This window comes from Mesoplodon bidens (assembly GCF_964165515.1).
Source record: "Mesoplodon bidens genome assembly, chromosome: 6".
NCBI lineage: Eukaryota > Metazoa > Chordata > Mammalia > Artiodactyla > Ziphiidae > Mesoplodon > Mesoplodon bidens.
This window is the reverse complement of record NC_138162.1, coordinates 26,509,476-26,536,384: the sequence shown is the minus strand read 5'-3', so window position 1 is coordinate 26,536,384 and position 26,909 is coordinate 26,509,476. Positions and strand designations below refer to the sequence as shown.

General features: G+C 38.0%; 1 protein-coding gene across 4 annotated transcripts in view; it reads right to left on the bottom strand.

Moving 5' to 3' along the window:
• Positions 1–26,909, bottom strand: part of STX17 (syntaxin 17) — a 104,955-nt gene that overhangs the window by 63,936 nt on the left and 14,110 nt on the right. For all 4 annotated transcript variants that reach the window (XM_081236943.1, XM_081236945.1, XM_081236944.1 and 1 more), the window contains exon 3: positions 8,992–9,057. In XM_081236943.1, coding sequence (XP_081093069.1) covers positions 8,992–9,057 — 66 coding nt within the window. The remainder of the gene's footprint in view (positions 1–8,991; positions 9,058–26,909) is intronic.

Here is a 26,909-nt window from a genome sequence, read left to right as displayed (position 1 = left end):
GATGCAGCAAAAGCAGTTCTAAGACAGAATTTAGAGCAATACAATCTTACCTCAAGAAACAAGAAACATCCAAATAAACAAACTAACCTTACACCTAAAGCAATTAGAGAAAGAAGAATAAAAAAACCCCAAAGTCAGCAGAAGGAAAGAAATCATAAAGATCAGAGCAGAAATAAATGAAAAAGAAATGAAGGAAACAATAGCAAAGATCAATAAAACTAAAAGCTGGTTCTTTGAGAAGATAAACAAGACTGATAAACCATTGTCCAGACTCATCAAGAAAAAAAGGGAGAAGACAAATCAACAGAATTAGAAGGGAAAAACAAAAAGTAACAACTGACACTGCAGAAATACAAAAGGATCATGAGAGATTACTACAAGCAACTATGTGCCAGACAACCTGGAAGAAACAGGCAAATTCTTAGAAAAGCACAACCTTCTGAGACTGAACCAGGAACAAATAGAAAATATAAACAGACCAATCACAAGCACTGAAGTTGAAACTGTGATTTAAAATCTTCCAACAAACAAAAGCCCAGGACCAGATGGATTCACAGGCGAATTCTATCAAACATTTATAGAGAAGAGCTAACACCTATCCTTCTCAAACTCTTCCAAAATATATCAGAGGGAGGAACACTCCCAAACTCATTCTATGAGGGCACCATCACCCTGCTACCAAAACCAGACAAAGATGTCACAAAAAAAGAAAACTACAGGCCAATATCACTGATGAATATACATGCAAAAATCCTCAACAAAATACTAGCAAACAGAATCCAACAGCACAGTAAAAGGATCATACAACATGATCAAGTGGGGTTTATCCCAGGAATGCAAGGATTCTTCAATATACACAAATCAATCAGTGTGATACACCACGTTAACAAAACTGAATGATAAAAACCATATGATCGGGCTTCCCTGGTGACGCAGTGGTTGAGAGTCCGCCTGCCGATGCAGGGGACGCGGGTTCGTGCCCCAGTCCGGGAAGATCTCACGTGCCGCGGAGCGGCTGGGCCTGTGAGCCATGGCCGCTGGGCCTGCGCATCCAGAGCCTGTGCTCCACAACGGGAGAGGCCACAACAGTGAGAGGCCCGCGTACCGCAAAAAACAAAAAAAAAACAAAAAAAAACATATGATCATCTCAATAGACGCAGGAAAAGCTTTCAATAAAATTCAACACCCATTTGTGATAAAAACCCTCCAGAAAGTAGGCATAGAGGGAACTTATCTCAACATAATAAAGGGTGTATATGACAAACCCACAGCCAACATCATTCTCAGTGGTGAAAAACTGAAACCATTTCCACCAAAATCAGGAAAAAGGCAAGGCTGCCCACTCTCACCACTATTATTCAACATAGTTTTGGAAGTTTTAGCCACAGCAATCAGAGAAGAAAAAGAAATAAAAGGAATCCAAATTGGAAAAGAAGAAGTAAAACTGTCACTGTTTGCTGATGACGTGATACTACACATAGAGAATCCTAAAGATACTACCAGAAAACTACTATAACTAATAGGTGAATTTGGTAAAGTAGCAGGATACAAAATTAATGCACAGAAATCTCTTGCATTCCTATACACTAATGATGAGAAATGTGAAAGAGAAATTAAGGAAACACTCCCATTTACCACTGTAACAAAAAGAATAAAATACCTAGGAATAAACCTACCTAAGGAGATAAAAGACCTGTATGCAGAAAACTATAAGACACTGATGGGGGCTTCCCTGGTGGGGCAGTAGTTGAGAATCTGCTTGCCAATGCAGGGGACATGGGTTCAAGCCCTGGTCTGGGAAGATCCCACATGCCGTGGAGCAACTGGGCCCGTAAGCCACAACTACTGAGCCTGTGCGTCTGGAGCCTGTGCTCCGCAACAAGAGAGGCCGCGACAGTGAGAGGCCCGCGCACTGCGATGAAGAGTGGACCCCACTCACCGCAAATAGAGAAAGCCCTTGCACAGAAACGAAGACCCAACACAGCCCAAAATAAATAAATTAAAAAAAAAAAAAAAAAAGACACTGATGAAAGAAATTAAAGATGATACAAACAGATGGAGAGATATACCATGTTTTTGGATTGGAAGAATCAACATTATGAAAATGAATATACTACCCAAAGCAATCTACAGATTCAATGCAATCCCTATCAAACTACCAATGGCATTTTTCACCGAACTAGAACAAAAAATTTCACAATTTGTATGGAAACACTAAAGACCCCAAATAGTCAAAGCAATCTTGAGAAAGAAAAACGGAGCTGGAGGAATCAGGGTGCCTGACTTCAGACTATACTACAAAGCTACAGTAATCAAGACTGTATGGTACTGGCACAAAAACAGAAATACAGACCAATGGAACAGGATAGAAAGCCCAGAGGTAAACCCACGTACATATGGTCATCTTATCTTGGATAAACGAGGCAAGAATATACAATGGAGAAAAGACAGCCTCTTCAATAAGTGGTGCTGGGGAAACTGGACAGCTACATGTAAAAGAATGAAATTAGAACACTCCGTAACACCATACACAAAAATAAACTCCAAATGGATTAAAGACCTAAATGTAAGGCCAGACACTATAAAACTCTTAGAGGAAAACATAGGCAGAACACTTTATGACATAAATCACAGCAAGATCCTTTTTGACCCACCTCCTAGAGAAATGGAAATACAAACAAAAATAAACAAATGGGACCTAATGAAACTTCAAAGCTTTTGTACAGCCAAGGAAACTATAACAAGATGAAAAGACAACCCTCAGAATGGGAGAAAATATTTGCAAATGAAGCAACTGACAAAGGATTAATCTCCAAAATATTCAAGCAGGTCATACAGCTGAATATCAGAAAAACAAACTACCCAATCCAAAAATGGGCAGAAGACTTAAATAGACATTTCTCCAAAGAAGATATACAGATTGCCAAGAAACACATGAAAGGATGCTCAACATCACTAATCATTAGAGAAATGCAAATCAAAACTACAATGAGGGGCTTCCCTGGTGGCGCAGTGGTTGAGAGTCTGCCTGCCGATGCAGGGGACACGGGTTCGTGCCCTGGTCTGGGAGGGTCCCACGTGCCGCAGAGCGGCTGGGCCCGTGAGCCATGGCCGCTGGGCCTGCACGTCCAGAGCCTGGGCTCCGCAACGGGAGAGGCCACAACAGTGAGAGGCCCGCGTATTGCAAAAAAAAAAAAAAAAAAACTACAATGAGGTATATTTATACAATCCAGTTGTAATTCTCACAGCAGTCAGAATGGCCATCATCAAAAAATCTACAAACAATAAATGCTGGAGAGGGTGTGGAGAAAAGGGAACCCTCTTGCACTGCTGGTGGGAATGTAAAGTAATACACTCACTATGGAGGAGAATAGTATGGAGGTTCCTTAAAAAACTAAAAACAGAACTACCATACAACCCAGCAATCTCACTACTGGGCATATACCCTGAGAAAACCATAATTCAAAAACAGTCATGTACTACAGTGTTCATTGCAGCTCTATTTACAATAGCCAGGTCATGGAAGCAACCTAAGTGTCCATCAACAGATGAATGGAAAAAGAAGATGTGGCACATATATACAATAGAGTATTACTCAGCCATAAAAAGAAATGAAATTGAGTTATTTGTAGTGAGGTGGACGGACCTAGAGTCTGTCATACAGAGTGAAGTAAGTCAGAAGGAGAAAAACAAATACCGTATGCTAACACATACATATGGAATATATATGGAATCTAACACATATATGCTAACACATATAAATGGTTCTGAAGAACCTAGGGGCAGGACAGGAATAAAGACACAGACTTAGAGAATGGACTTGCAGACATGGAGAGGGAAGGGTAAGCTTGGCCGAAGTGAGAGAGTGGCATTGACATGTATACAGTACCAAATGTAAAAGAGATAGCTAGTGGGAAGCAGCCACATAGCACAGGGAGATCAGCTCCATGCTTTGTGGAGCACAGGGAGGGTGGAAGGGAGATGCAAGAGGGAGGGGATTTGGGGATATATGTATACATATAGCTGATTCACTTTGTTATACAGCAGAAACTAACACAACATTGTAAAGCAACTATACTCCAATAAAGATGTATTAAAAAAAAAAGAAACACTAGGCACAGGACTGAAAAATGGAATTCATATGAAAGACTGTACTAAACAATGAAAGCACAGGAGCCTTCATCTAAGCTGCTTCTATAATTAGGAAATAAGTGCCTACTTACCCTGGGGGAAAATGAGGATTCTTCTTTGGAAAACTAAACCAGAACAACCTCTAGATACTGACACTTGGAGGTTGCGCCAAGGAAATTGACAGCCTACCAAAGCACCTTTGGTGAAGTCCACCAGGAGACAAGCAATCAGCTTTTTAGTGTCTCAGAAAAGCAGGAAATATTTTTATGTCCAAAGATAAAGTGCTACGAAAAATAAGAAGAAAAGACAAAGCTCTTGGAAAATAAATATTGTAATAGAAATAAAGAATTCAGTAGAAAGAATTGAAAATAAAGCTGAGGAAATCTCTCAGAAAATAGAACAGAAAATTAGACTAGCAATCCAAGAGTCTTCCATCCAACAGAATAGGGATCAGCAAACTTTTTCTTCAAAGGGCCAGACAGTAGATAGTTTAGGCTTTGCAGACCATATGGTCTCTTGTTGCAAACAAACAACTCTGCTGTTGTACTATGAAAGCAGCCAAAGACAGTACATAAACAAATGGGGCAGACAGCAGGCAAGATGTGGCCTGTGAGCTATAGTTTGCTGACCCCTGCAATAAAAGAATTTAAAAAAGAGAGAGAGAGAATAACAAAAAACAAAGAGGAATAAATCATCAAATAAATTATTTAAGAAAATTCCCAGAACTAAAACCATGAGTTTTTAGATTGAAAGGGTCCAACACAAAGCACATCATATTATCAAACTTCAGAACACCAGGATAAACAGATCACAAAAGTTCCCAAAGAGAAAAAAAAATTGGTCTTATACAAAGATAAGGAAACTAGATGATATCTGCTTTTTTAAGAGCAACACTAAACTAGAAAGCCTAGAAAGCCTTCAATATTGAAAGAGAATTCTATACCTACTCAAAGTAGCAATCACATGTGAGGGGAGAATAAAGGTGTTTATCAGACACATAATAAATTAAAAATTTACCTCTAAGGTACCCTTACTTGAAAGCTATTGAAAGATGTATTCCAACAAAATAACAGAGTAAGCCCAAAATAAAGAAGACATGATAGCCAGGAAAAACAGGAACCCCACACAGGAGGAGCTGAGGGAAGTCCTAGAACAACAGCTGTGCAACAAGCCTAGAAAGTGAGTCCAGATTGGAATTGGAGGAAGAAGGGCTTCAGGGAGGAGTCTTTAGGATAAAGAATGGAAGTGATGTATTTGAACACATGAAAAATATTGACAGCATGTGGCAGAAATGTGGAGCACTTAAAAAAAATTAACTAAAAATACATAAAAACCCCGGCAATATAAAAAAGTGAGAAAAGTATTAACTCCAAAGAAGCAAAAGGACAGCTAACATCATAGTTAACAGTAAAAAGAGGAAACCATTTCCTCTAAGGTTAGGAACAAGACAAGGATGTCCACTCTTAGCACTTTTATTCAACATAGTATTGGAAGTCCTAGCCACAGCAATCAGACAAGAAAAAGAAATAAAAGGAATCCAAACTGAAAAGGAAAAAGTAAAACTGCCACTATTTGCAGGTGACATGATACTACACACAGAAAATCCTAAACACGCCACCAGCAAATTACCAGAGCTCAATGAATTTGGTAAAGTTGCAGGATGCAAAATTAGTATATAGAAATCTGTTGCATTTCTATATACTAACAACAAACTATCAGAAAGAGAAATTAAGGAAACAATTCCACTCACCACTGCATCGAAAAGAATAAAACACCTAGGGATAAACCTACCTAAGGTGGTAAAAGATCTGTACTCAGAAAACTATAAGATACTAATGAAAGAAACTGAAGATGATACAGACAAATGGAAAGATATACCATGTACATGGACTGGAAGAGTTAATATTGTTAAAATGACCATACTAGCCAAGGCAATCTACAGATTTGGTGCAATCCCTATCAAGATACCAAGGGCATTTTTTGCAGTACTAGAACAAATAATTTTAAAATTTGTATGCAAACACAAAAGGCTCCAAAAAGCCAAAACAATCCTGAGAAAGAACAGAGCTGGAGGAATCATGCTCCCTGACTTCAGGCTATACTCCAAAGCTACAGTAATCAAAACAGTACGGTACTGGCACAAAAACAGACATTTAGATCAATGGAACAGAGAGCCCAGAAATAAACCCACACACTCGTGGTCAATGAATCCACAACAATGGAGGCAAGAATATACAATGGAGAAAAACAGCCTCTTCAATAAATGGTGCTGGGAAAACTGGACAACTACATGTAAAAGAATGACATCAAAACATTCTCTAGGGCTTCCCTGGTGGTGCAGTGGTTGAGAGTCCGCCTGCCGATGCAGGGGATACGGGTTTGTGCCCCGGTCTGGGAGGATCCCACATGCCGCGGAGCGGCTGGGCCCGTGAGCCATGGCCGCTGAGCCTGCGCGTCCGGAGCCTGTGCTCCGCAACGGGAGGGGCCACAACAGTGGGAGGCCCGCGTACCACAAAAAAAAAAAAAAAAAAAAACATTCTCTAACACCATATACAAAAATAAACTCAAAATGGATTAAAGACCTAAATGTAAGACCAGAAACCATAAGACTCCTAGAAAAAAACATAGGCAGAACACTCTGACAAAAATCATAGCAATATTTTTTTGGATCTGTCTCCTAAAGAAAAGGAAATAAAAGCAAAAATTAAAAAATGGGACCTAATTAAACTTAAAAGCTTTTGCACAGCAAAAGAGGCAAAATGAAAAGACAACCTACTTAATGGGAGAAAATATTTGCTAATGATATGACCAATAAGGAGTTTATATCCAAAATGTGATAAACAGCTCATACAACTCAACATCAAAAAACCCCCAAACACCTCAATTAAGAAATGGGCGGAAGACCTAAATAGACATTTTTCCAAAGAAGACATACAGATGGCCAACAGGCACATGAAAAGATGCTAAACACTGTTAATCATCAGAGAATTGCAAATTAAAACTACAATGAGATATCATCTCACACCTGCCAGATGGCTATCATCAAAAAGACCACAAATAAATGCTGGTAAGGATGTGGGGAAAAGGGAACCCTCATACACTGTTAGTGGGAATGTAAACTAGCATGGTCACTGTGGAAAACTGTACAGCAGTTTCTCAAAAATCTAAAAATAAAACTACCATATTACCCAGCAATTCCACTCCTGGGTATATGTCCAAAAAAATCCAAAAACACTAATTCAGAAAGATACATGCACCCCAATGTTCATATCAGCATTATTTACAATAGCCAAGATATGGAAGCAACCTAAGTGTCCATGAACTGATGAATGGATAAATAAGATGTGGTATACACACACACACACACACACACACACACAAACACACACTGGAATACTACTCGGCCATAAAAAAGAATGAAATTTTGCCATTTGCAACAACATGGATAGACTTAGAGGGTATAAGTGAAACAAGTCAAAAGACAGAGAAAGACAAATACTGTATGATATCACTTATATGTAGAATCTAAAAAATAAAACAAACTAGTGAATATAACAATAAGGAAACAGACTCACAGATATAGAGAACAAACTGATGGTTACCAGTGGGGAGAGGGAAAGGTGGTGGAGCAAGATAGGGGTAGGGGACTAAGAGGTACAAACTGTTATGTATAAAATAAATAAGCTACAAGGATAAATATATCCTTGTACAACACGAAATATAGCCAATATTTTATAATAACTATAAATGGAGTATAACCTTTAAAAATTGTGAATCACTATGTTGTACACCTATAACTCATATAATATTGTACATCAACTATATCTCAATTAAAAACAAAAAACACTAAACACATTTAAAAAGTCATTAGAGTGAAAGTGACACTTTAAGGGAAAAAAAGCAAAAGGCTGTACTGTATGTCACTATTTGGCTTAGCAAGAAACAATACCTTTATAATCAAAATAATGAGATATTGATCACTAATTTAACCAGCAATTATAATATATGTAATTATAGGGGGGAAAGGAATTAGGAGAGTAGGGTGGAAAGCTAGATCTGCATCTCCTATAGCAAGAAGTGAAGAGACTAGGCCTAAACCTGATTAATGAAGAAATACCAGTCTACACATGGTATTTAGGAATAAAGAGCTAAATACCAGGGAAAATGGCCAAAAGGATTTAAAGTAGTCTCCTAAAAGTAGGACTTGGAGATGGAGAAGGGTAGGGTTCTATAAGGCTTTTAATTTTACTTGGCTGTTAACTATGTAAATATATGACTTTCAAAAATTAATTTAAAATAATTAAAATTTATTACAAAGCCAAAAGCTAGCAAAAAAATATTTGCAACACTACATTATTGCAACAATCTTATAAACAGAAGACCAATATCTTAAAATTATAAGGAACTCTGACAAAAGACAACAACATAATATAATATATGCAAGGGACATGAACAGGCAATCCACACAAAAAACATTACTATCCAAGGTGCATTTAAAAAACTTTCACCCTTCAAAGCAATAAAAGAAAAAATCCAGATTAAAACAACAAAGCAGTGTTATTTTAACCTACTAATTAGCAAAAATCTGAGGAATGAGTAATACTAGTGTTGTAAAATGCATTCATTGTGAAAGTGTAAGTTGATGTATCATTTCTGGAGAAAATTTTGGTGATATGAATCAAAATCTTAAAAATATGTATGACATCTGATTCAATAATTCCTGCTAAAAATGCATCCTTAAGGAAATTGTTATAAATACATATAAAAGGATTCAGCTACAAGGGTATATAAATTTTAGCAAAATTTCCTTAAGACTGTCTTTTTCATACTGATTTACCTGAAACAATAAAATAGCCTTACCTGAACTGTACGTCCTGCATTGATATGCTCTTCATGCAACTTGTCCCAGATTCTGCACCTCTGATACTATACGAAAGAAAGGGGAAAGGTACTGAATTTTTTTTTATCACTAAGTGATTATTCCCAATTTACCTCAAAAATCCCCACTCACCCACCCAAACTTAAACATAACAACTAAAAAAGTTACTGACTTAGTAGTGGAAATTAACTGTCCAAAGTCCATACAATAGGAAGTTTTCAAAAACATTACACACAAAATTCTGGTAAATGGTAAAAACAAACAAAAATCACTAAATACTCTTTATTTTACTGAAAAAGATTATGTATTTTGTCTATAATGCACACTCTTAGGAGGTGAAAAAAGTGAGAATGTAAAAGAGTGTGAAAAATGAAAAGATTAACAGCATTCATCAGATATTCCTACTATATATGAAGACTTTGAAATGTTTGTTAATGATAGAGTCAAGTATTGAAAACTAAAATCTGATTTGAGAAAAAGTAACATGGATACTACAGACTAGAAAGTATATAAAAATGAGAATGAACATTTAATATATATGTCTTAATTTTTACCAAAGTAATGTTTAGTTTTCAGAGTTCATCCAAGAAACTTAATGAGCATGATAATGGAAAATTTGACAGGAAAATGTGATAACATTATGACGGAATACTTGTATAAAATATAAACACCACCAAATGTCACACATTATTTTTGGTTGAAATAAAAAACCCAAATAATTAAGATGTTAGCAGATGTGAATAATGACATTAAACACATTTTTGGTATAACCCACATACACACACTACTTTGAAAGCACAGAAACATGAAAATGCCCCATATGCACATGGAAGGAACGTAGAGCTCTAAAATTTTTTCTAGGGTATTTTTATATTCCCTATTCTGCATATTCTTTAAATTTGGTAGTGAATAATGCAGCAAAAAACTCTTGATACTCCTGAATTTTTGTTTTTTCTATCATCTAAGAACTAAACAATAGCCATTAAGCTTAAAAATAACTAGACTATGGAGAACAATATGGAGGTTCCTTAAAAAACTAAAAATAGAACTACCATATGACCGAGCAATCCCACTACTGGGCATATACCCTGAGAAAACCATAATTCAAAAAGACACATGCACCCCAATGTTCACTGCAGCACTATTTACAATAGCCAGGACATGGAAGCAACCTAAATGCCCATCAACAGATGAATGGATAAAGAAGACATGGTACATATATACAATGGAATATTACTCAGCCATAAAAAGGAATGAAATTGGGTCATTTGTAGAGATGTAGATGGACCTAGAGACTACATCTACAGAGTGAAATAAGTCAGAAAGAGAAAAACAAACATTGTGTATTAATGCATATATGTGGAATCTAGAAAAATGGTATAGATGATCTTATTTGCAAAGCAGAAATAGAGACACAGATGTACAGAACAAACATATGGACACCAAGGGGGAAGGAGGGTGGGATGAATTGGGAGATTGAGATTGACATATATATGCTATTGAAACTATGTATAAAACAGATAACTAGTGAAAAACTACTGTACAGCACAAGGAACTCTACTCAGTGCTCTGTGTGGTGACCTAAATGGGAAGGAAATCAAAAGAGAGCAGATATATGTGTACGTATAGCTGAGTCACTTTGCTGTACAGTAGAAACTGACACAACATTGTAAAGCAACTATACTCCAATAAAAATAAATAGACTATATTGAGAATATATTTACCAAACATAAACTTAAAACCACTATGCCATCAAATAAATTTAAAACCACTATCAAACTACTTTTGCTTCTAAGAAAAATTTAATTGATGCCATCAGACCCAGTATAAATGCTCCTTTAGTGTTATATTAACAAGAAGAATGTAAGCCAAAGATACATGTCTGAAAATAAGTGACTTTAAAATTTATTACTTAATACTAATCTGTCATGACATTTTAAGAAAAATTAATGTTAAGGAAACAGTTGAAAGTCCAGAGAGGTCAGGGTTGCAAGAATCGTGGAGCAGAGTACCAGAGAGGAAAAAGCTGCATGTGAGGAGATAACTGAAAATGAGAGGACTATACTGAGACAGAGCTCCAGAGATCTGCAGGGTTTTCCTTTTGAGGCTTCAGCTGAGAACAGATCAGCACATGCACATAAGCAAACTACCTGAAGTCAGAAAAAGAACCACTGGAAAAGACCAGGTAAACTAATCCCCCAAAATCACACAAGGCCAGAAACAGTTCATGTGACCACAAGTCAGACTGGAAAAATCTCTCAACACACTAGACATCAGGTGGAGTACTCCAAAGCACTGTCCTACGTGGGGAAAAATTAGGCCTGGAATAAAGGCTATTCTGATCCTATGCAAGCTTAAAAGAGCCTCAAAAGGATCAAGCTGTTCCCAAGTAACTTAAATGTGTCTCAGAATAAATAAAGCTCAAAAGTACTCAAAGTAATTTAAAAATATTCAGTATCCAACAAGTTCAGAATGTCTGGCATCCAATAAACAATTACCATGCATGCAAAAAAGCAGGAAAATATGATCTGCAATGAGAAAAACCAATCACTAGAAACAGATTCAGATATGATAGGTAATGGAATTAATAGACAAGGATATTAAAAATTATTATGATATATTCCATGTTGTTAAGAACGAAGAAAACATGAGCATATTGAGACATGGAAGGTATTTTTAAAAATTCAATTCCTAAAATTAAAAAAGGTATCTGAAATGAAAAATGCAATGGATGGGTTTAATTGAAGGTAAGACAATGCAAAGAAAAGACTAGTAAATTTAAAGATATAAAGAAGAATCAATCCAAAATGAAACACAGAGAGAGAAAAAAAGATGGACAGTAAATGAATAGAGTATCAATGAGTCGCAGGCCAACTGAAAGCAACATTTTATGTATGCAATTGGGCTCCTTGAAGGAGAGAAAAAAATTTTGAAAAACTAATGAGACAGTGACTGAGATGGTGGAGGAGGAAGACCCTGAGCTCACCTCTTCCCATAGGTGCACCGAAATTACAACTAATTTCAGAGCAATTATGGATGAGAATGACTTAAAGACTAGCAGAAGAGATTTTCCACAACTAAAGATATAAAGGAACCCTACAGTTTATGGTCAAAAGGTACAAACTTCCAGTCATAAGATAAATAAGTACTACGGATGTAATGTATGCCATGATTAATATATATAATTAACACTGCTATATGTTATATATGAAAGTTGTTAAGAAAGTAAATCCTAATTTAAATCTCATGACAAGAGAAAAAAATGCTTTTCTTTTATTTTGTATCTATACGAGATGATGGACCTTCACTACTTTATTGTGATAATCATTTCATGATGTATGTAAGTCAAATCATTATATTGTACACCTTAAACTTACACAGTGCTGTAGGTCAGTTATATCCCAGTAAGGAAGAAAAAAAAGAAAAATGAGTGGCCAAAGCTTTTCCAAATCTGGTAAAAATTATAAACCCACAGATCCAAGAAACTCAAGGAATACCATAAATAAGAAAAATAAACAAAACTAAACTAATGCACATCATAATAAAATTACTTACAATAAGTGATAGAAAAATCTTAAAAACAGCAAGAGGAAAAAAGATATGTGTAATCTTTGTAACCTTTGCATCTAGAGTTCAAAGAGAGAGATGGCTGTTAAAAGACTGAAGAATAAAATTAATGCCTTTCCCTTGGGGGGGAAAAAAAAAAGATATGTGAAGCACAGAACAACACAGATAAGAATGACAGAAGACTTCTTGTGAGAAACAATGCAAGCCAGAAAACACCAGAGCAACATCTTTAAAGTACTGAAACAATCTAAAACTCAACCTAGAATTCTATACACAGGGAAAATATTTTTTTAAAGTGAAGGCAAAATAAACATTTTTTTTCAAACACAGAAAAGCAAGCAGAATTCATTACCAGCAAACCTGTACTATAAGAAATGTTAGGGCTTCCCTGGTGGCGCAGTGGTTGAGAGTCTGCCTGCCAATGCAGGGGACACGGGTTCGTGCCCCGGTCCAGGAGGATCCCACATGCCGCGGAGCGGCTGGGTCCGTGAGCCATGGCCGCTGAGCCTGCGTGTCCGGAGCCTGTGCTCCACAACGGGAGAGGCCACAACAGTGAGAGGCCCGCATACCACAAAAAAAAAAAAAAGAAATGTTAAAGGAAGTCCTTCAGGTTAATAGGAAAATGATACAAGACAGAAACCTGGTTCTACAAAAAAGTGACAGCACTGAAAATTGGCAAATATATAGATAAATATAAAATATACTTTTTATTATTTTAAAAATCTCTTTGAAAGATAACACTGTTTAAAACAAAAATAACAATATTACATAGAAGTAAAATAAATTACAATAATACTACAAAGACCCTGAGAGAGGAAATCGAAGTGTACTGTTATAAGGCTATTTATTTATTTATGACTGCGTTAGGTCTTTGTTGCTGCACGCGGGCTTTCTCTAGTTGAGGTGAGTGGGGGCTACTCTTCTTTGCAGTGCGCAGGCTTCTCATTGCGGTGGCTTCTCTTGTTGCAGAGCACGGGCTCCAGGCGTGTGGGCTTCAGTTGTGGCGCATGGGCTCAGAAGTTGTGGCTCATGGGCTCTAGAGCATAGGTTCAGTAGTTGTGGCACATGGGCTTAGTTGCTCCGCGGCATGTGGGATCTTCCCAGACCAGGGCTTGAACCCGTGTCCCCTGCATTGGCAGGCGGATTCTTAACCACTGCGCCACCAGGGAAGTCCAAGGTTCTTATAATATACGTGAAGTGATATATATATATATATATATATGGAAACACATTACTTGAAGGTAGACTGTCATAAGTTAAAGATAAATACTCTGAACTGTAAAGCAACCATTAAAAATAAAAATACAAAGAGGTATAATTAATAAGCCAACAAAAGAAAAAATGGAATCTTAAAAAATATGCAATTAATCCAAAAGGGAGTAAAAGATGAAAAAAGGGGACAAAGAAGAGATGGGACAAACAGACAAAAAGAGCAAGATGGTAGATTTAAAGACAACCATTTGATAAACATCTGTTCATTATAAAACTTCTCAGCAAACTTAAAAAAGAAGTTAACATTAGAGGCATCTACAAAAACCCTACAGTCAACATCATGCTTAGTGGTGAAAGACCATTCCCTAATATTGGGAACAAGGTAAGGATGTCTGATCTTGCCATTCCTATTCAATATTGCACTGGAGACCCTAGTCAGCACAATAAGGTAAGAAAGGAAGTGAGGGAAGAAAGGGAAGGAGGGAAGGAAAGGAGGGAGGAGGGGAAGGGAAAGAGGGGAAAGAGAGGAAAGAGAAGAAAGAGGGAAAGAAAGAAAGAAGGAGAGGAAGGAAGGAAGGAAGTGGGCAGACAGGCCAAGACTGGAAAGGAAGAAATAAAACAGTGTGTCTTCACATGATTGTCTACAAAGAAAATATCAAAGACTAGATTCAAAGAGACTGAATAGCAATGACGGGGAGATTATCTGTCAAGAGATTGGGTAAAACAGCTTGTCTTTGCCAAGGGCTTCTCCTTTGGGCTTTTCTCTACAGGGTTTTTAAAGGTAATGGTAGCTTCGCAAGGAAATATTTTCTAGATGATGTTGGATTTATACTTTTATCTTCACAGAGTGGGCAGAAGGATTTGTCTCAGCACTACTTGCTCTTGAGTGGCTTCCAGGCCATTAAGCTCTGCCCCAACATTTCAAGGTAGGTGGAACTCAGAATGACATGCCCAAAGTGCATTGGATTCTGCTCTTTCCTCCACTGGATACTGAAACTTCTGATAAATACCTCTAATTGCTATGAATAAACAGGATCAAGAAAGAGGAAAAACAACTACAGAAAAAATTCATAGATACTGTTTTTCAGTCATTTCAGAAAGATGTATTGTCTCACTACATGCATTCATGTTGTTCTTCATTGACATGTTATGGCCCCATGGTCTACCAGTGGCGCCATGGTTCTCCTCTGGCACAGGCATAAGCAGAGAATCCAACATTCACAGAAACAGCCTTTCCCCTAGACTTTCCCATGAGACGAAAGCACATTCTTATCCTGGTGAGACAAAAGCCGTGTTCACCATTCTCATCCTGGTGAATACATTGTCTCCTTTTACCCACTCTTCTATTTTATCTTTTTGGATAACCCTGATTATAAACCCACACCATGGTGTGATGAACACCTCTGCACAGGTGTTTTCAGGCTTCCAACATTCATCCCTTTGTGCTCTTTGGCAGTGACACCCAGGTCTCAGTTTTGCTTTGCCTGCTGGGCAAAGAGAACAAATATTTTAAGAGTGGTTCCTGGACTAAAAGTTCTCTCTAGAACACCCCACCATTTATTTAATCAACATTATATATTTGTAGCCTCGCATTTTATGTCATTTCATCTTCCAGAATATTTTGATTCAAAATTGAATAACAATAATAAGTCTGCTTCATATTGCTTAGAGTATAAAAACATGAAAGCTACTCATAATTATTAAAAATAATTTTCTAAAATTATATAATGTTATTCACTAGAGGTTCAGGGAATTTGATGATGATATAACATAGAGAATATTCAGAATTTAGGATTTTAAGGTATAAAAGCACTTTAATTTAAACTTTATGCTGACACTTAAAAGATTTATTTGAATTTACAAAGCATAGTAGGGAAAAAAGACGTTTCAATTGGAGAGAAAAAGACCTGGGGATACTCTGAGGTGTAAAGTCATGTAGAATCCAAAGGACTGAAGTAAGATCAATGTGTTTGTGGTATAATGTATGATGGGAAGAGTGATGAGAAAAGAAGCAGAAAAAGTAGATGAAGGCTTCTTTTGCCAGGTATCAGAAGATATCTCAGTGATCAGAATGAACAGAACTTTTCATAGGGAAGATGATGGTTTTGTGGGGGATTAATTAGGTGGGATAATAATCAGTATTGTAGATGATAAAAAGTGTAAGTATTCAATTCAAATAAATTTACTTTATTAAACTCAACAAACGAGAAAATATCAAAGACTCTAAAAGTAAAGCTACATAATAATAATAGATGGCCCAATGATTATAAGCCATAAACTTAGGATTACTCATGTAATGAAGATAAATAATAATATCTACCTTATAGTGTAGCTAATGTAAGGCACCTTACTGTGCCTACCATGTATAAAAAATATAAAACCCAAAACAAACAAAAAGGGTCTCAGGAATGCTGTGAATCTCCTAATGATTACAAACAATTAACTGACAGCACCAATGTTGACTGCCCGGGAACGATAACTTACTTATAAGTAACTCATTTCCAAGTATCAACCTTGCATTCAAGGGTTCTTCACATAGTATCTCAATCCTCAGAATAACTCTATGAGAAAGATTTTAATGTTACCTTTACAACTCTCTAAAGATCAATCATGGGGTAGTGAACCTTAAGGTCTACTGCAGAGTGCTGTGTGAGGATGGTGCATTTATATCTGACCCAGGATGGAATCAACCAGGGCATGTTCCACAGAACATTACTAAGTTGGGATCTGAACAAAAAAACAAAGTTTGAAAGGTGAACAAATGGAGTGGATGTTGCTAATAGATGGAGGAAAGCCAAAGTATTCAACTCTATTTTTTTTTTTACATCTTCCTTCTTCATTGAGGAAAATGATCATAAAATAGAACTGTCCGCAATAAACATGACTAAGAGGAAAATGAAAACCAAGAAAGAGTAAGAACAAACTTAGAACACACTATGTTTCAAGCACAACATTAGAAGATTAATATATTTAGCAGCATAGTGATCTCAAGAAAGTAATTTAACCACTCCAAGTCTGCTTCCCCACCTAAAAAAGGAAGACAAAAATAAGGGTAACCTATAGGGATGTTGTGAGGATTAAATGATATATATAAAAACCTAACACAGCACTCAACAAATAAACACAACAGCGACTATCTTTACTATTATTATTATTTGCTCACTTGTCAAGTAAGTTGTAGAAGAGATTAGTGTCTTGGATGAAGACTGAATAGATGATCTTATGTCTTATAATAACAAAATTCTAAGAAAAATAAGGAATAAAATAGGTCAGACTTTCTATGCTTGCTACACAATGTTAAACCTAAATTAGGTTACATTATTAAAGGCTATTATTCCAAACACTTGGAGAGGAGTTCACCACCTGTGCTGAGGCTTTCCTATCCTGTAACACAGGAGAAAGCAAACTGAATCAGGAGTCTATCAGAAAAAAAGAATGAGGGGGAAGATGTGATTGTAAGATTGAAATAAACATTCTCAGACTAAAAAGAGAAATGGGAAAGGTTTCTGTTGTAACCACAAGTTAAGAAAACAAATAAATGAAACCAAATCAATAAAATAACAAATCAATAAGACTGCTTATATCTGATTTTGTACCACATAGTTCAGGCTTCATGCTGCCTGAACAGTCCTGAACACTCATTTTCACACCTAATTATATGTTGCCCCATCATATCCTATCTTATTTCCTTAACTGGACTGTAAACTTCTTGCAGGTTAGAAAGCTAATTTTTTACATAATTTTCAATGTTAACAATATAAGAAACAGCAAACACCAACACTTATGAAAAGCTAACATATATTTATATCCTGTAATAATTTCCCTTCTCATTAAACCTGGCAGACTGAACAGTCATCTCTGTTCTTTTCCAAAACTCAACTAAAATGACAGTAAAGAACTTTAAAAGGTATAAATTCACAAGAATAATGAGAATACAACAAGATATCAATGAACAATAAATTTTAACAAAATTTTGGAAGCTGGAAAGACTATGGACATGTTGCAGCTGAACTTAGCAGATCAGAGAAAGCTGAAACCTAGGGCTACAGAAGGGGTGGATGGTGGGGGAGAAAGGCAGTGAGAAGCAAACCAATGCATAGCACTACTCCAGAAAGACTCAGTAACCAGAGGTACCAGCTACCAGGTAACCAGGAGGATGTGTACGGTGGGGCTAAAAACAGAAGGATTAGTTGAAAGTTTATGTAAGGAATAGGTAGTCTATCAGATGTCCTCTCCATAGGCCCAAGCAACTGGACTGCCTCTATCATCACAGAAGACAACACTCCAGGAGAGTATCTGGTGGGTCCCCATCAAAACAGATCCTCCTCTGTTCACCTCTCCAGGTAAAAAGGCCCCTACTACTGCCCTGCTACCCATTCTCTCTCTCTCTCCCTCTCCCTCCCTCTCTCTCTCTCTCTCTCTCTCTCTCTCTCACACACACACCCCTTCCAATTAGCACTCTTAAGTATTGACAGCTGGCCAAGGAAAGCCTAAAATACTGTAGACTGACACAAAGAAAGGAAGGAAGGAGAAGAGGAAGAAAGGGAGGGAGGAGGGAGGAAGAAAAGGAGAGAGGGAAAGAGAGAGAAGAATACATTTAAGAAATGAAAAGGGAAAAAGAGAGAAGGAAGGAGGAAAGAAGGGGAAAGAAGGAAGGAAGAGAGAGAGGGAGGGAGGGAGGGAGGAAGGGAGGGGGAAGGGAGGGAGGAAGGAAGGAAGGGGGAAGGAAGGAAGGGGGAAAAGGAAGGCAGGAGGAAGGAAGGGGGAAGGAAGGAAGGGGGGAAAAGGAAGGCAGGAGGAAGGAAGGAAGGAAGGAAACACAGAAGGGGAAGCAGAAGAAAACTTTAAAAAATATAATAATAATACCACCGTAGAGAGACTATATGATACTGCATCCATAAAACAAGAACAGGAGGATTCTCTTTAAAAGAAAAAAAAGAGAGAATTGAGAGAAAAAAGAACATATTCAGAAAAAATAGGATTCTGGTTCTTTCATCTTAGTTGGAATGTGGATGTGATAGCTAGAGCTGGAGCTGCTGTTTTACGTGTAAGACAGAAACAAGTTGAGGATTGGAAAGCAAGATAAAAACAGCCTAAGTCTTTAATGACTGTTGAGCTGCCAGTGGAGCCCTAGATCACCTCCAAAACTATGAGAGATTAAAAATAAAAGCAAAACCAAAAAACCTCTATCTCATCTAATAAGCTATTTTTAGGTTTTCTGCCACTGGCATTTTAACCATATACTAATACAGTACATGTTACACAGTAAGTTTTCCCCCAAACCCCTATAAAATGAAACAAAGAAAATTATGTTCCAAGCTTATGATATTGTTCCCATTAACTATGCTTAAGTCTATTTTGCATTAGCCAAGAAAGCTGAATGCTAACACTTCAAATTTCAGGATTACATTCTAATCAAGTCTATCATGTGTAATAAAACATAATGCTGAAGGACCTATGGAATATAGTCCCAGGTGTCCACAGCACACTACTCTCATTGTTTTCAGATGTTGCAGAATCACTCCACTAAGGCTTACTTTCAATTTCCCTTCAGCCTGACTTTCTTCTTTCAAATTCATATTGGATGACTGATGGCTAACATAATAAATATTTTATCTTTCTACACCCTTCCCCCAGGAAAAACATGCCTTTTTGAAAATGAGGCATTGTTAGACACCTGGAGTCTAAACTTAGTTCTTAACTCTTTTGTCCACAGTGAACACTGTGGCTTTTAAATGTTTTTACTTTGCCATAAACTATCTATTAAAATATGCTATTCAATCTTACATAGATAAAAAAATTACTTTCATAACTAAACTAGAAAACCTAGAGACAGAATGATCAAGATTATGTAATAAAACATAGCTCAGTATGAGTTTAACTGCTTAGCTTCAGACAGCATCACCTATATTGTAAATTATAATTATTCTGATATTGTCTAAAAATTTCTTAGTAAGTAAAAATTTCAGAAAATGGTAAAGGAAAAATGTTCCAGCAGAAAAAGATCTATATAACTCTGGAATAATTTTCTTCTGAATTCTGACGCAGCTAATTAAATCAGTAATAGACCTGTTTCTATCTCAACAGCTTTCTCCCAGGGTTCGGGCCTTTCCATTGATGACTTGGTGGTACATGTGGCTAGGATCTGAGGGTAATGACAGCAAGCACATTTGTATAGAATAAATACAAGGAAAGGGAAATTTGCCAAAGGGAAAATGCCAAAGGTAAAATAGGACAATAAAAGAAATAGTCTTAATAGACCACAGTCCACCTATTTATTCCTTTCAGAATCAATTCACTTGCCAAATTCTTACCATCTTTGTAACTGAGCACTTCAACATAAGCTCAGGACTTTGACACACACATTACCAAACACAGATATGATTAATCAGAAGTAAACAACTCCATTTCTATATTGTTACAGTGCTAAAAGAACAAGCCCTCCTTATTAATCAAAGCATGGAACACTTTGTTTCTGCTCATGACAAGAATAATCAGTTTAGGCTGGGAGCTGAGGCTCGGGTATCGGCTTTCAGTCGGAGCGAAGGGAGAGGACTGGGGTTGGCGGCAGGAAGAGAGCCTGAAGGGGTTAGTGCACCACGGCTAGCCCGGAGGGAGTCCGGGGAAAGGGTCTGGAGCTGCTGAAGAGGCAAGAGACTTGTTTCCCTTTTGTTTTCTGGTGCGCGAGGAGAGGGCATTAAGAGGGCTGCTTGGGGAAGCGCCGGAGACAGGCACGAGCCGCGGGTAAGGCACGGACCTCGGAGACGGGCGTGGGCCGCCGCCGCCGCGGGGCCTGTGTGCGAGCGCGGGTCACTGTCCGCCCCGCCTTCCGGGGGGCCTGTGCACCCCGCCACTGCCGGGGTCCCCGAGACCCGGGGACGGCTTTCCCGGGTAAGCGCACGGAGCGCCACGGGCTGCTGCAACGTCATGCCGGCCTCTGCCGCCGCAGGCCCGCCCCACACTGCGCGCCCCTCCCTCCCCTCTGCCTGAGTGAGCCAGAGCCCCCGAATCAGCGGCTCCTTTAAACCCGTCCTGTCTGAGCGAAGAACGGACGCCCTCCGGCGACCTACGCGCAGAGGCGGGGCCAGGTCCAAGGCTGAGACCCGGGAGCTGTGAGAGCAGAGGCAGGGAAATCTCTCTGTGCAGCCTCGGAGGCAGCGGATTAAAGCTCCACGGTCCATTTGATGTGCCCTGCGTCTGTGGAGTGCATGAATGGACAGCGAATCATCCCAAATTGAGGAAGTGGACTTTGAGGACAAGATTTAAGACTTTCCCCCCTTTTCCTCTTTTTACAACGAATTATCCCAAATTGAGGAGGTGGACTTGGAGAGCAAGATTTTTGATTTTTCCCCCTGCTCTCTTTTTGTGAATGTGTATGTGTAATCTTCTGTGTAAGATTCTCTCTGTATAGCTTTGCTTCCACCATATGTCCCAGGGTTCTATCGGTCCGGTTTTTTTTTTTTTTCAATAATTACTTTCTAATTTTAATAACGCTACTATATTTCATACTTTATTCTATTTTACTTTACCTGCTCTTTCTTTTTTTCCTACTCTCCCTTCCTCCCTCCCTCCCTCCGCTCCTCCTTTCCTTCTTTCTTTTTCTTTCCTCCCTCCCACCCTTCTTCTTTCCACTTTCTTTTTCTTTCCTTCCTCCCTCCCTCCTGTCTTTCTTCCTTTCCTTCCTCCCTCCCTCCCTCCTTTCCTTCCTTCTTTCTTTCCATCCTTCCTCCCTCCCTCCCTCCTTTCTTTCTTTCTTCCTTCCTTCCTTCCTTCCCTTCTTCCTTTCTTTCCCTCTCTCTTTCTTTCTTCTACTAATTCTTTCTTTCTACTTTTTCTCCCTGTTACTCTGAGCCGGGTGGATGAAAGGCTCTTGGTGCTGCAGCCAGGAGCCAGTGCTGTGCCTCTGAAGTGGGAGAGCCAACTTCAGGACACGGGTCCACAAGAGACCTCCCAGCTCCACATAATATCAAGCAGCGAAAATCTCCCAGAGAGCTCCATCCCAACACCAGCACCCAGCTTCAGTCAACGACCAGCAAGCTACAGTACGGGTCACCCTATGCCAAGCAACTAGCAAGGCAGGAACACAACCCCACCCATTAGCAGAGAGGCTACCTAAAAACATAATAAGGCCATAGGCACCCCAAAACACACCACCAGACGTGGACCTGTCCACCAGAAAGACAAGATCGAGCCTCAACCACCAGAGCACAGGAATTAGTCCCCCCCACCAGGAAGCCTACACAACCTACTGAAACAACCTTAGCCACTGGGGTCAGACACCAAAAACAACGGGAACTACGAATCTGCAGCCGGCAAAAAGGAGACCCCAAACACAGTAACATAAGCAAAATGAGAAGGCAGAAAAACACACAGCAGGTGAAGGAGCAAGATAAACACCTACCTGACCTAACAAATGAAGAGGTAATAGGCAGTCTACCTGAAAAAGAATTCAGAATAATGATAGTAAAGCTGATCCAAGATTCTATTTCCATGATCCATAATCTTGGAAATAGAATAGACAACATGCAAGAAACAGTTAACAAGGACCTAGAAGAACTAAAGATGAATCAAGCATCGATTAAAAACACAATAAATGAAATGAAAAATACTCTAGATGGGATCAATAGCAGAATAACTGAGGCAGAAGAACGGATAAGTGAGGTGGAAGATAAAATAGTGGAAATAACTGATGCAGAGCAAAATAAAGAAAAAAGAATGAAAAGAACAGAGGACAGTCTCAGAGACCTCTGGGACAACATTAAACGCACCAACATTCGAATTATAGGGGTTCCAGAAGAAGAAGAGAAAAAGAAAGGGACTGAGAAAATATTTGAAGAGATTATAGTTGAAAACTTCCCCAATATGGGAAAGGAAATAGTTAATCAAGTCCAGGAGGCACAGAGAGTCCCATACAGAATAAATCCAAGGAGAAATACACCAAGACACATATTAATCAAACTGTCAAAAATTAAACACAAAGAAATCATATTAAAAGCAGCAAGGCAAAAACAACAAATAACACACAAGGGAATCCCCATCAGGTTAACAGCTGATCTCTCAGCAGAAACCCTACAAGCCAGAAGGGAGTGGCAGGACATAATTAAAGTGATGAAGGAGAGAAACCTGCAACCTAGATTACTCTACCCAGCAAGGATCTCATTCAGATTTGATGGAGAAATTAAAACCTTTACAGACAAGCAAAAGCTGAGAGAGTTCAGCACCACCAAACCAGCTTTACAACAAATGCTAAAGGAACTTCTCTAGGCAAGAAACACAACAGAAGGAATATACCTACAATAACGAACCCAAAGCAATTAAGGAAATGGGAATAGGAACATACATATCAATAATTACCTTAAATGTAAATGGACTAAATGCTCCCACCAAAAGACACAGAGTGGCTGAATGGATACAAAAACAAGACCCATATATATGCTGTCTACAAGAGACACACTTCAGACCTAGAGACACATACAGATTGAAAGTAAAGGGATGGAAAAAAATATTCCATGCAAATGGAAATCAAAAGAAAGCTGGAGTAGCAATTCTTATATCAGACAAAATAGACTTTAAAATAAAGACTATTAGAAGAGACAAGGAAGGACACTACATAACGATAAAGGGATCGATCCAAGAAGAAGATATAACAATTGTAAATATTTATGCACCCAACATAGGAGCACCTCAATACATAAGGCAAATACTAACAGCCATAAAAGGGGAAATCGACAGTAACACAATCATAGTAGGGGACTTTAACACCCCACTTTCACCAATGGACAGATCATCCAAAATGAAAATAAATAAGGAAACACAAGCTTTAAATGATACATTAAACGAGATGGACTTAGTTGATATTTATAGGACATTCCATCCAAAAACAACAGAATACACATTTTTCTCAAGTGCTCATGGAACATTCTCCAGGATAGATCATATCTTGGGTCACAAATCAAGCCTCGGTAATTTTAAGAAAATTGAAATTGTATCAAGTATCTTCTCCGACCACAATGCTATGAGACTAGACATCAATTACAGGAAAAGATGTGTAAAAAATACAAACACATGGAGGCTAAACAATACACTACTCAATAACGAAGTGATCACTGAAGAAATCAAAGAGGAAATTAAAAAATACCTAGAAACAAATGACAATGGAGACACGACGACCCAAAACCTATGGGACGCAGCAAAAGCAGTTCTAAGGGGGAAGTTTATAGCAATACAATCCCACCTTAAGAAACAGGAAGCATTTCGAGTAAACAACCTGACCCTGCACCTAAAGCAATTAGAGAAAGAAGAACAAAAATACCCCAAAGCTAGCAGAAGGAAAGAAATCATAAAGATCAGATCAGAAATAAATGAAAAAGAAATGAAGGAAACGATAGCAAAGATCAACCAAACTAAAAGCTGGTTCTTTGAGAAGATAAACAAAATTGACAAACCATTAGCCAGACTCATCAAGAAAAAAAGGGAGAAGACTCAAATCAATAGAATTAGAAATGAAAAAGGAGAAGTAACAACTGACACTGCAGAAATACAAAAGATTATGAGAGATTACTATAAGCAACTCTATTCCAATAAAATGGACAACCTGGAAGAAATGGACACATTCTTAGAAATGCACAACCTGCCAAGACTGACTCAGGAAGAAATAGAAAATATGAATAGACCAATCACAAGCACTGAAATTGAAACTGTGATTAAAAATCTTCCATCAAACAAAAGCCCAGGACCAGATGGCTTCACAGGTGAATTCTATCAAACATTTAGAGAAGAGCTAACACCTATCCTTCTCAAACTCTTCCAAAATATAGCAGAGGGAGGAACACTCCCAAACTCATTCTACGAGGCCGACATCACCTTGATACCAAAACCAGGCAAGGATGTCACAAAGAAAGAAAACTACAGGCCAATATCACTGATGAACATAGATGCAAAAATCCTCAACAAAATACTAGCAAACAGAATCCAACAGCACATTAAAAGGATCATACACCATGATCAAGTGGGGTTTATCCCAGGAATGCAAGGATTCTTCAATATACGCAAATCAATCAATGTAATACACCATATTAACAAGTTGAAGGAGAAAAACCATATGATCATCTCAATAGATGCAGAGAAAGCTTTCGACAAAATTCAACACCCATTTATGATAAAAACCCTGCAGAAAGTAGGTATAGAGGCATCTTTCCTCAACATAATAAAGGCCATATATGACAAACCCACAGCCAACATTGTCCTCAATGGTGAAAAACTGAAACCATTTCCACTAAGATCAGGAACAAGACAAGGCTGCCCACTCTCACCACTCTTATTCAACATAGTTTTGGAAGTTTTAGCCACAGCAATCAGAGAAGAAAAGGAAATAAAAGGAATCCAAATTGGAAAAGAAGAAGTAAAGCTGTCACTGTTTGCAGATGACATGATACTATACATAGAGAATCCTAAAGATGCTACCGAAAAACTACTAGAGCTAATCAATGAATTTGGTAAAGTAGCAGGATATAAAATTAATGTACAGAAATCTCTGGCATTCCTGTACACTAATGATGAAAAATCTGAAAATGAAATCAAGAAAACACTCCCATTTACCATCGCAACAAAAAGAATAAAATATCTAGGAATAAACCTACCTAAGGAGACAAAAGACCTGTATGCAGAAAACTATAAGACACTGATGAAAGAAATTAAAGATGATACAAATAGATGGAGAGATATACCATGCTCCTGGATTGGAAGAATCAATATTGTGAAAATGACTCTACTACCCAAAGCAATCTACAGATTCAATGCAATCCCTATCAAACTACCAATGGCATTTTTCACAGAACTAGAACAAAAAATTTCAAAATTTGTTTGGAAAAACAAAAGGCCCCGAATAGCTAAAGCAATCTTGAGAACGAAAAACGGAGCTGGAGGAATCAGGCTCCCTGACTTCAGACTATACTACAAAGCTACAGTAATTAAGACAGTCTGGTACTGGCATAAAAACAGAAAGATAGATCAGTGGATCAGGATAGAAAGCCCAGAGATAAACCCACGCACATATGGCCAACTTATCTTTGATAAAGGAGCCAGGAATGTACAGTGGAGAAAGGACAGCCTCTTCAATAAGTGGTGCTGGGAAAACTGGACAGGGACATGTAAAAGTTTGAGATTAGATCATTCCCTAGCACCATACACAAAAATAAGCTCAAAATGGATTAAAGACTTAAATGTAAGGCCAGAAACTATCAAACTCTTAGAGGAAAACATAGGTAGAACACTCTATGACATAAATCACAGCAAGATCCTTTTGGACCCACCTCCTAGAGAAATGGAAATAAAAACAAAGATAAACAAATGGGACCTAATGAAACTTCAAAGCTTTTGCACAGCAAAGGAAACCATAAAGAAGACCAAAAGACAACCCTCAGAATGGGAGAAAATATTTGCAAATGAAGCAACTGACAAAGGATTAATCTCCAAAATTTATAAACAGCTCATGCAGCTCAATAGCAAAAAAACAGACAACCCAATCCAAAAATGGGCAGAAGACTTAAATAGGCATTTCTCCAAAGAAGATATACAGACTGCCAACAAACACATGAAAGAATGCTCAACATCATTAATCATTAGAGAAATGCAAATCAAAACTACAATGAGATATCATCTCACACCAGTCAGAATGGCCATCATCAAGAAATCTAGAAACAATAAATGCTGGAGAGGGTGTGGAGAAAAGGGAACACTCTTGCACTGCTGGTGGGAATGTGAATTGGTACAGCCACTATGGAGAACGGTATGGAGGTTCCTTAAAAAACTACAAATAGAACTACCATATGACCCAGCAATCCCACTACTGGGCATATACCCTGAGAAAACCATAATTCAAAAAGAGACATGTACCAAAATGTTCATTGCAGCTCTATTCACAATAGCCCGGAGCTGGAAACAACCTAAGTGTCCATCATCGGATGAATGGATAAAGAAGATGTGGCACATATATACAATGGAATATTACTCAGCCATAAAAAGAAACGAAACTGAGCTATTTGTAATGAGGTGGATAGACCTAGAGTCTGTCATACAGAGTGAAGTTAGTCAGAAAGAGAAAGACAAATACCGTATGCTA